This window comes from Sinohyriopsis cumingii, chromosome 12, assembly GCF_028554795.1.
Source record: "Sinohyriopsis cumingii isolate HCF-2022 chromosome 12, ASM2855479v2, whole genome shotgun sequence".
NCBI classification, from domain to species: Eukaryota; Metazoa; Mollusca; class Bivalvia; order Unionida; family Unionidae; genus Sinohyriopsis; species Sinohyriopsis cumingii.
Window position 1 is genome coordinate 10,596,465 of NC_142972.1, and position 11,795 is coordinate 10,608,259.

At 37.9% G+C, this 11,795-nt stretch overlaps 1 protein-coding gene across 1 annotated transcript in view; it reads left to right on the forward strand.

The window, feature by feature from the left end:
• Window positions 1–8,346, forward strand: part of LOC149785998 (WD repeat-containing protein 3-like) — a 152,510-nt gene extending 144,164 nt beyond the window's left edge. The window contains exon 26 of the mRNA XM_089976279.1: window positions 8,121–8,346. Within this exon, the coding sequence (XP_089832405.1) occupies window positions 8,121–8,273 (153 nt within the window). The 3' untranslated portion in view covers window positions 8,274–8,346. The remainder of the gene's footprint in view (window positions 1–8,120) is intronic.
• Window positions 8,347–11,795: the final 3,449 nt, after the last annotated feature.

Here is an 11,795-nt window from a genome sequence, read left to right on the forward strand (position 1 = left end):
TGTAGCGGTAATCAGATGCGGTCATTTATAAGTATAATTAGTTATTCCAATTTGGGGGTATTTCGGATAAATATTCGAAAATTGCAAAAAAAGGAGTTGGTTTTGTTATGGTTCTATCTGGTGGTTCCAGACTGATGTAAAATCCTTGCTGTTCATCTAAGGATAAAATAAGAAAACCGGGATAATATTCAACGAAATATGCATTATTGCTTTTTGCATTGAATTTTATCCTGGAGATAATATGTATTCGATACATACCCATAATTGGCGCTTGAAAGAGAAATGGGTCAATCCCAGGTGTCCATATACCCTTATATGTCTCTACCACAAATGGTACACTACAGGTAACATTATTTGTTTCTGCTTCTTCTGGTATCGAAATTCGCGATAATCTTCCAAGGTTCATTGACGATATTTTTGTGTTGATATTGTTAATTTTTGTGGTTGTTTCGATAATTTCCTTACCTAATTGTTTTACGTCAGTGGCGTGACCAGTTTTATCGACGGATTGGTCAATCTTTGCTGTTGCAGCAAGAAGTTTCATGTTTAAATCTCGAATTTCTCCGTCGTACATTGATGTATCTAACTTTTGACGAGCCAATTCACGTACCACGTTAATTTCATCGTTGATGGATTTTATTTGTCCTTGCATCACGTTAATCCCCCTGGTAAATTCGGGAACAACAACATTACCGAGTTTAATAATTTCCTCGTTGATTTTTTTGTTGAGATCGTCGATTGATGGTTTCTGACCCATCGAGATATTTACTTCGTTAATTTTGGCAAGAATATTAGTAATTTCCTCGTTGATTTTTTTTATTTTTTTGTTGAGATCGTCGATTGATGTTTTATCGATTTTCTGACTCATCGAGATATTTACTTCGTTAATTTCGGCAAGAATATTAGTAATTTCCTCGTTGATTTTTTTTATTTTCTCGCTAAGATCGTCATGTGATTCTTGATCGGCTTTTTTATCTGATACGGAGGAAGTATCACTGGATGTTTTTATATTCTCGTCAAATTTTTTGCTAAATTTATCTAAAACATCGTCAAGTTTTTTAAGGTCGTTATTTAGCCTGTTAAGTCTTTTTGTCATTCTATCCTGAAGATCGTCGTGTAATGCTTTATCGGCCTTCAGGGGTAACTTTGCTATAATATCGGCGATATCAGCAACAGATTTTAATACCATCTCCGATTGGCGAGTAAATTGACTAATGTGATCGCGGTATTCGTCTCGCTTGATTATATCAGTTATTTTGACGTTGCTAGTTTGTAATCGCCCTTCTGTATTTTGAAATACAGCAACTTCGCCGGGATCCACTTCTGACAGCGATAAAAGATTGTTAATATCACTCTTGGTTGCAAACTTTGATGTATCGATGTCGACTGCGTCTTTTTTTTCTTTCCTAAAGAGAGACCTACCGTAAATGTCAACCATGATATTTATCTACGGTATATTCAAATAAAATTTTGCGATAAGGTTTGGATGATTTTGAAATTGCATCAAGGACATTAATTGACTCCGGGCCGCATATTGGTGGATCCGCTAATGTTTGTGTTGGAAGTGTTGAATACCAAACCGGAAGTTTTAGTTTTGACACGTATTTGATAAATTCATTTGGTGGTGCTAATCCATATGAGTCGAAGTAAATAACTTCGCGAGGATTAATCGCGTAAGCAACCCAGTGAGTGCCAGGGCCGGAATTTTTATCGAGGTTTATTATTCCTGTCTCGGTGGGATTTGGTTTGTCAGGTAGTTGATCTCGCATAAATACGCCCCTGAAAAATTTTATTTTCTTTTTTTTTGCTTCACTTATTAAATCTAAATTTGAGGCTGGTAGGCTCGACTTAGACCGGATCCGTACGGGGGACGTCTTAGGTAAAGTCCTGATCCTTGTTGCGGCTGCATCAATTTTGTGAGAAGAGGGAGAAGAGGGAATATCCCTCCCTTTTTTTTGCGATATCTTCCTCCGGTAACTTTTTTTGCTAATGCGGAACCTATCCCTCCAAGTGCACCTAATCCTACTGCCTTTGCAATCGCGGGAGCCGCCGCAGCTATCAATCCCGGAATAGCGGCAAATAAAGGAAAAATACCACCTACTTTGATCATATCTCTGATTGCTCCTATTGAGAGATTCAGGCGAATACCAGTATTTGCTGATCTGGCTCTGGTGAAATGTCCGTGTTGATTTTTAGTTAACGATAGTTTGTTAGGTCCACCGTGAAGTTGATTGCTTTTTAAGGTTAAACTTAAACCGTGTCGCGCTGTTGTTGCTGCATGAAGTTTTTTCACCTGACCGGGAGTCAGAGTTACGCTGACGTGATCGTATGGCATATTAATAATCACTTAATCTAAATTTAGAATTTATCACATGTTCTCTACGGGCGCGTCGATGACTCTCATTCTACCACTGATGCCTTCCAGGATCATTGTTCTATCACTGAGAATAACTGCAATTGCTCTTGCATTTCCTCCTCCTGTGTTAATTCTGGCTTTGAAATGAATATCGACAACCGACTGCTTTACCAAATCGAGATGTTCCAAAGAAAAATAATAGATGGGATAGAGTGTATTAAAATCTAGTTGTGATATTTGCAATCCAGTATCAATATTTTGATCGCGGCCCATGAAACTTAACAATCGATGATACGCGCGTGCCGTGGAATTGGTGACATAATCGATGGCTATTTCCTCGGATGGTTCCTGTTGGCCGTTTATTCTCAATGATACGTTTGTCGCCTCGAATCGATCGAATATCATATGGCTATGCAGTTGATCATTTCTATCTACAGATTGAAGGGCAACAAAGATATGTCTAGGTGCGGAAGAACCTTGTTGTGAAGCAATTCGCCAGGTAAATATTCCGTTAATATTAACATCATAGGAGTCGGTCATAGTTGTCAGCCAGGACATAACGGATTTTCCACCTTGATTCATAAATGATAATAATTTTTCTTCAATGATCATCGATGGGACTATCGCTGGCATCCACAAGGTAATTCTTTCAAGGACAACTTTACCGATATCAAGGGGATCCACACTTGCATCTCGCCAGATGGCTCTGTCATCAATGGCATCTCGAACGAAAGATATCGTATGTTTTGCTCCGTAAATAACTTTTCTGAAATGTCTGCAAAATCCAAAAATATGAGATAACGGAATTGCGCAGGAAAATCTTAAACTCGGACCAACCAACATAAGTTTTCGCGTGGCAAATCCGAGATTGTAATCGTCATTGACGCCAGTTATTAAAGCCATCTGAGTGGCTGGTGCAGCACCAGTGTTATCCATTGGTATAGCGATGTTATACCGATTGTGTTCAGCTTCATTAGAATTATCCTTGGCAAACATCATACTAGGACCGGCTGATCTGGTAAAATCATCCGAGTATCTTGCTAGTCCTATGATCGTCGTTGCTATATCAACATTATTCGTGATTGATTCAATCTCTTTTCCATCGATCATGTAAGTGGCATTCTTGAATAATGCCATAATACCATTATTGACAAATCCAACTTTAAAATTTGCTCCAAAGTTGGTATCATTAGTTCTAACAATTTTACCAACAAATTCGATATACGCCTCAGATGGAAGAAAATATCTTGTTGTATCGTGGACTTGAATTTCCTTCCGATTTCTTGAATCTGGCTCAACTACATCGTACGAGAAATACTGGAAATCTCGCACTGATGTATCCCTACCTACGGGTTCATCCATGTCAAATACTTCATTTGACACTTGTGCGAACATTTATTATTAATAATATCGTCTAAAACGAAGACCATCACCTGAAACAAAACTTGTATTTGCTAAATTTGTATTAGCAACATTCTGCGCTAGATTTGTATTAGCAACTTCCTGCGCTAGATTTGTTATAGCAGCTTCCTGTGCTAGATCATTTATTTTTTTATTTGCCGCATCATTTATGGCCTTACTGACTTCAGGTGGCATTTCACTGGTAATGGGTAATTTGACGGGTTGCTTTTTACGTACTAAACTTAATATTTTATCTTTGATAGCGTTGAAGCCTTTACTGGCCAAATTACCGATACCAGAAACAGCAGTCTCACCTATCTTTCCTATCGCTTTCAATCCTAGTTGTTTTACCATTGGTCCAATTTTAGGTATTACTCGCGTGACAAGACTTCCAATGATATCGCCGAATCCATTACCGTGAATATATTTGTATACTGGCAATCGAGAGTTTACTATGCGAACCTGATTAGGTCTGCGTTGATGTTTATGAATAATCATATTATTTCAATTGTATTGATTTAATCGATGAGTTCATCGACAAACTCCTTGTAAATGTGAGAATCGATGATACCACCACGGAATAATCGCTGACAAATATCTGATGCTTCGTTGACTATCTCACGAGAATTATTTCCTGCTCGCTTTCCTCCGATTAATACTTCAAGGCGAGATACATCGTTGACAACACTGTCAGGGCAAACTGAATATCCACTTCCTGTTTTTTTTGTTTCTGGAGATTCCAATGGCGTTACGTAGAATACTTCATCTGACGGCGATGAAGATGTCCCTGACAATGACCTTGGTGGCAAATCCCCTATAGGAATATCTTGTTTAGATTTTATTAAAGATAATGCTATTGCTTTTCCCTCTGATAACTCTATTCTGTAATTACCAACATCCGATGAAAATTTCGCAAAACCTTCATCAGAATATCTTACTGGTTTTCCTAAACTACCAAAATACATTATCGCATACCAATCAAGTATGTTAACTTTATCAGCATCAATTTCTTTTCGTAAAAAGAATCTTTTATTTTCCGTAGAATCATTCGCAGTCATTTGAACTAATGAATCATAGTGGCTAAGTAAATAAAACCTACTTGGATTCAAATAATTATCCGCTGTTACACTAGGATCAATTTTAAACACACTACTAGCCGGTGATGATTTATATTCGGGTACAATTATCGGTTCATCACTTTGATCTTTTTTCTTTTTCGATTTTCTTTCCTTTTTATGAGGTGGAATTTTTTCTTTTGGTCTAGCTCCTAATTCCTCTGGCTGAATTATTGGTTCCTGCGGTTGAATATCTTCCTGTGGTATTACTTTTCTTCCTCGTGTTTTAGTTTTTTCTTTTGGTCTAGCTCCTAATTCCTCTGGTTGAAATATTGGCTCCTGTGGTTGAATATCTTCCTGTGATGTTTCTTTTCTCCCTCGTTTTTTAGTTTTTTCCTTCTTCTCCTGTTGTTTTCTTTCTTTTTCCAGTTGTTTTCTTTCTTCTTTTTCCTGTTGTTTTCTTTCTTTCTCCTGTTGTTTTCTGTCTTTATCCCTTTGCACAATATCTTTTTGTGTATCTCTTGCTGTTTCTAAAAATCTTCTGTAACGCGGATCCGTTGTCTTCCTTATTGATGTTGTTTGTGTGTAAATTTTATATACCATATCGTACCAACTATCGCGAGTTGCATATCTTTTTTTCCCCACTGCAGTCAAAAATTCAGCTCGACTACTAAAATATTCCTCCGCAAATTGGCCAATCTCATCTATATTATACAATGTCGAGAGGGGCTGCGATATTATTTCCCATCCCTCATCGGTGAAATTTTCTCTTAAATTATCGATATTAAACTTCCCTTTTATCATTGAGATTTTTCTTCCTCCCGGTTTTCCATCTCCAGGTTTTCCTCCATCAGTAATTGCAAGTTGTTGCGCCGCTGCTGCTATTGCTAATCGCTCGGGTAATGTTCGTGATTGATCCTCAATACCTTTCAACATAGGAAAGATTCCACGTTTTCTAGCATCTGGATCTTTTTCGTCGCCATATACAACCTGCTCAATTGTTCCGGTCACTGGCTTCAACCATTTTGCCGAAGTTTCTGAAATTCCATGTTGCATATCTTCGTAACCACGAACATTTTTCTTAAATAATTGTTTTGTCGGAATAAACTTCTTTAATGCCGCTAATTGATCTCGCGCTAATCTAGCAGATTGAGGTTCTCCAACTGTGCTAGTTTTCCGACTCATCTTATTTTCAACGATATTGTTTTAATGTGAAATAAAATTAGTATCCGCAGTCGGAATTTACAATCACATACAAATTTTACAATACCCCCCCCCAAAAAAATGCTGTTTTTTTTATGCCTAAAAATGCACTTTGGGTCGAAATTTTGCGGATTAATTTTCGTAGGAGGCGTTATTTCTGCTTTCTGAGGCTTCTACGGAAAAAGTTTGTTTGGGAGGGTTATTTTAGTCTGTGCCACCTGGTCTGTACGACTTCCCTGCTGCTGCCATAGGATATCCCAAATATCATTTTATCGAATTGCCTTTAATATGTTTATCTATTAAAGTGTCCAGTACACACCATAACAAAGTGAATTTCAAATGTCACTGTGTCTAGTTCATTAGTTGTTTCTTTGACAGTCAGTAAAGGTGTCACAGACTAAGCTTTCCTCAAAGGTAACTAGTTGATGTATGGTTTCTATATAAGGCAATCCGATAGGGGTGTTGCCAACTAAGAGTGTTAAAACTTAACTGCCTGATAGCTTTACTTCTCACAGTAAAGCTGGTTTAGTGGGTATTGAGATGAGCAACTTAATCCATTACTGAACAGTAGTGTGTTAAATTTCTAATCCATTACTGGACAGTAGTGTGTTAAATTTCTAAGAGCTACTTCTCAGTAAAGATGTTTGTTTTTCTAAAGGGTTTTTTAATTGATAGTCATAGATATGCCCAGCTAAGACAATAATAAGTTTCAATTTTACTTCTTAAGAAGGCATTACTCACTATATCAAAGCATAGACAAGGATGAAAACGGTAACCCTTTGCAGACAAGAGATTTGCTGTAAATTACCATGAAGCAGCATGTGGATGGATTTGTATATAATCACTGGAAGCTTTGTACCTCAGAGAAACACACCATTTTGTGCTCCTCTGCAGTGCATTTCTTACAGCCACGTACAACAGTAGTTGCTTCAGAGGAATAGAACTGATATGTTCAGCACATGACAATAACTTCTCAGTCAAACCAGTATACAGATTATACCTTCAGACATAGATTATACATTCCCAGACCACGCGATTTTGAGAGTAACACTTTTCCTGTAAATGTTAGTGACATGCCACAGAGAGGTTATGAACACATCGACACACAGATAGGTTACGAACATGTTGACACACAGATAGGTTACAAACATGTCTACACACATATAGGTTATGAACACGTCAACATATTTAGGTTACGAACATGTTGACACACAGGTTACGAACACATCAACACACAGAGAGGTTATGAACATGTCGACACACAGGTAGGTTACGAATATGTTGACACACAGATAGGTTACGAACATGTTGACACAGGTTACGAACACATCGACACACAGATAGCTTACGTACATGTCGACACACAGATAGGTTATAAACATGTCGACACACAGATAGGTTACAAACAAGTCGGCACATGGATAGGTTACAAATACAACACACAGGTTACGAACATGTCGACACACATATAGGTTATGAACACGTTGACACACAGATAGGTTACGAACACGTCAACACAGATAGGTTACGAACACGTCGAAACACAGGTTACAAACACATCGAAAGACTGGTAGGTTACGAACACATTGACACATGGATAGGTTACGAACACGTCAACACATGGATAGGTTACAAACACGTCGACACACAGATAGGTTACGAACATGTCAACACATTGATAGGTTACGAATATGTCGACACATAGGTTATGAACGCGTCGACATGGATAGGTTACGAACACGTCAACACACAGATAGGTTACGAACACGACAACACACAGATAGGTTACTAACACGTCAACACATGGATAGGTTATGAACACATCGACACACATAGGTTACCAACATGTCGACACTTTGATGGTTCATTTTAGTAAACCACGAGAAAACATTCACTGTCTGTTACATTTTGTTATAGATCAATATCTGTGAAACTGTTAATTGCACAGTGATTTTATTCTTGAGGTGCAGATTACTTATGCCCTGTGGCATGTAACATTATCCATCATTACATATCTACATTCATTGAAATTTTGTATTTAGGTCACTCCAAGGTGGCATTTATGTTACATTAACTACATTCCGGTTTTTGCTCTTTTTCTTCAGGATCAGATTGGGTTTAATCTGGCAGGCATGCAGTTCCTGCAGGCCGACATTGAGAGTGCTGAAAACGTCATGTTCTTCTCTGATGCTACAGGAAAATTTCAAGTGAAAAAGAAAAAACAGAAGAAGAAAGCAGTCCTGGCATTTAAAGTTTAACTATAGAAAAGCATACATTTTTTTATAAAAGGCAGTATAGGTTGTTTGATTAATAAAAAAATGTAATCTATAATGACTAGAAATTTGTTGTTCTTAGTTAATGCGATTTAGAATTGATGAATCTCCAAATTCCACTTACATACCAGTAGCTGTCAGTTAATAATCCTTTATTCAGAATTACAACAGACTGTTGCCCAGCCTAAAGCCTGGCTTTGTTTTATGTATTATTCAGAATTGCAACATACTATTGCCCAGCCTCAAGCCTGGCTTTGTTTTATGTATTATTCAGAATTGCAACATACTAATGCCCAGCCTCAAGCTTTACTTTGTGTAATTTATTATGCAATAATATCTAGGCTACTACACACTTCTGACCATAAAACAGCATGTTTTGTGGAAGGTCTGACCCCTTCGACAATTTTACTGTTTGGTAGGTACAAATCAGACTGGTATAACTTCGCTGCCAATTACCAAATTCCATGGAAAATTTCTCTTTGAATCAAATACTTTCCAAACAAACAATCTTGAAATGTGAAGAAGTGTTATGATAATTAGTTGGCATGGATCAAATTAATCTCTAACATAGGGATTCTTCACTAACATGGGGATACTACTCTGACGTGAATTCGTTAGTTATTCATGTTAAATGTTATTAGTCCCATAATTTAAGAATTATTCTTAGTCATTTTGGCCATCAATGAAAATAAGAAAACAGTATTCCAAGATGCCTTACATGAAGTGCATCCAAATTTAATTACCCTTAGTAATCTAAATATACAGACCCTCCAAGTTACCAGATGTCTACAATAGAAAATTTGGACCATAAAACAGAATTTTAATTTTTGAATATGTTCCACCAATCACATTACATTAGGTATATCAGTCTGCTGCCTTACAAATCCAGCCTTACTAAAAGATGAAAATGTCTTTTCCTGTCTATTTCAAATAGACAAAGGGCAATAACTCTTGCCCATTACCTCCCCTAGGCGCCACCAAGTGTCAATAGGCTTTAGCTTCACTACTGTATGGATCACATTGTACAGTTTATCCTCCAGTTGTGTTCTAATTGAACCATCCAACCTTCCTTTTGGCACTATTGTGTGGATTAATCATTCTGCTGCAGGTTGTAAACTTTCTTTTTTCAATTTCTGCTAAATTTGAGTAATTTATTCACCTTTAGGGATTTTGTCCTTTTAGGACCATGTCACATTGTGCTGCTGTTGACCTCTGCAAGGTCATTACGAGTTCGTGCGAATTTGACTTTGTTCTTTTGTTCCATTTCTATGAGTTATTAACATGCTTGCACATTTTGGGTGTGTCCGATGATTGACCTCTTTGCAACAAGTTGGAATCACAAGCTACCCACCTTCATCTATCCAGATCCAGACCCAAAAGCTTGGGTTGTGGATTCACTGTCAATCATTTAGGAGGAGTTTTGGGTATTTGCCTCCCCTTCCATGGTGCTGATATGGAAAATAATCAAGAAGTTATGGGGTTAGAACTGCAAGATTAATCTCTTATCTCCTGTCAGATGAGACAAGTCCTGGGGCCACAGATCTACTCGTTCTAGCGATAGATATGCCCAGGAAGATTCCAGACAATCTGAATTGTCTCCATCAACCATGGTCACATGTGGTTCTTCCCTGTCAGGACAATCTTCTACATGCACAGCTCTTATCAGGACAGCCTTGCAATTCAAATCTTCGATTGTGGAGAGAATTTCAGGAGCAAGAAGGCCATCCAATCTGAAGGCTTATGAGGGAAAGTGGCATGTTTTCAGGGACTGGTGCCATACCAACAATATTGTCCCTTTACATGCCTCAGTCCCTCAACTGACTGACTTTTTCTCTGGCTCATTGAGGAGAAACAGATGGCCCAATCTCTACCAAAGGCTACCACCCCATGATATTGGACACATTCCAGCATCATGGCAGACATGATTTAGACCTATCGGTTCTTTTAGATCCTGGGTTTTAGTATGGCTAAAGTCCCTATCATACAAGTCATGTTTCCTGATAGCTTTAGCTTCTACATGCAGGATGAGGGAACTGCATGCCCTTTATGTCGACCAGAACTCTTTTTAGTTCAGATCAGATGGGTTCGGTGATTCTCTTGACACAAACAAGCTTTGTAGCCCAAAATAGGTTACTGTCTGTCAGTAACCAAAGAGTCGACACTCGCTTTCTTCCATAGATAGGTCGAGAACAGCTGCCATGCAAGAATCTGTTCACACTCTCAAGCACTACTTATAAAGCATAGAGTCCAAATGCCTCTTTCTCCTGGTGTGAGCCAGAACATGGGTTATCACTACTGAAGCCCTTTCTTCATGGCTCAGGTGGGTTGTATGTTTGGTGTACGCTGATATTTCACCAGATCAGAGTCATCTCATGAAGATTACTGCTCACATTTTCACTTCTTAATTTTAATAATTATTTGCATGGAAACCTGTTGGATCCATAGCTATTGTAAACTACTGAAGATTTAAGGTAACTCCCTTTCAAACAGGATGAAAGGTTTTTATGTCTATGCCCTTCTCACTCCCATTCAATAGTTCAGAAATGAAAAGGTATTTTGAGCAAGAAAATTTAATTTAGATATTAATAACTTCATTTCTTCCTTGTTTGTATTTTGTATATGGACTTGTTTAGATTCCATTTGCCAGGTTTCCATTCATTCTGTCTGCAAGCCTTAATTGTATTTCTTATAAGTCTTGTACTCGCTTCTTTAGACATTACACTTTTTGGCTGGTTTCCTTGCCCTAACTTTAGACATTCCACCTTTTGGCTGGTTTCCTTGCCCTAATTTTAGACACGACACCTTTTGGCATGTTCTCTTGCCCTTATCTTAGGCATTACACCTTTTGGCTGGTGTCAGTGCCTTAATTTTAGACATGACACCTTTTGGCTGTTTTCCTTGCCCTAATTTTAGACATTATACCTTTTGGCTGGTGTCCTTGCCCATATCTTAGGCATTACACCTTTTGGCTGGTTTCCTTGCCCTAATTTTAGACATTACAGCTTTTGGCTGGTTTCCTTGCCCTTAGGCTTTACACCTTTTGGCTAGTTTCCTTGCCCTAATTTTAGACATTACACCTTTTTGCTGGTTTCCTTGCCCTAAATTTAGACATTACACTTTTTGCTGGTTGCCATGCCCTTATTTTAGGCATTACACCTTTTGGCTGGTTTCCTTGCCCTAATTTTAGACATTACACTTTTTGCTGGTTGCCATGCCCTTATTTTAGGCATTACACCTTTTGGCTCATTTCCTTGCCCTAATTTTAGACATTACACCTTTTGGTTCATTTCCTTGCCCTTATCTTAGGGCATCACACCTTTTGGCTCATTTCCTTGCCTTAATTTTAGACTACGATTTTTGGCTGGTTTTTGCCCTTGTTTTAGACATTACACATTTTGCCTGGTTTCCTTGCCCTTATTTGAAATTTTATAGTGATCCTTATCAGGGTTTGTTACATGATTCTTCTTTTCATGTATGTAAGAAAACCTTACCGATATCTGTTTTATA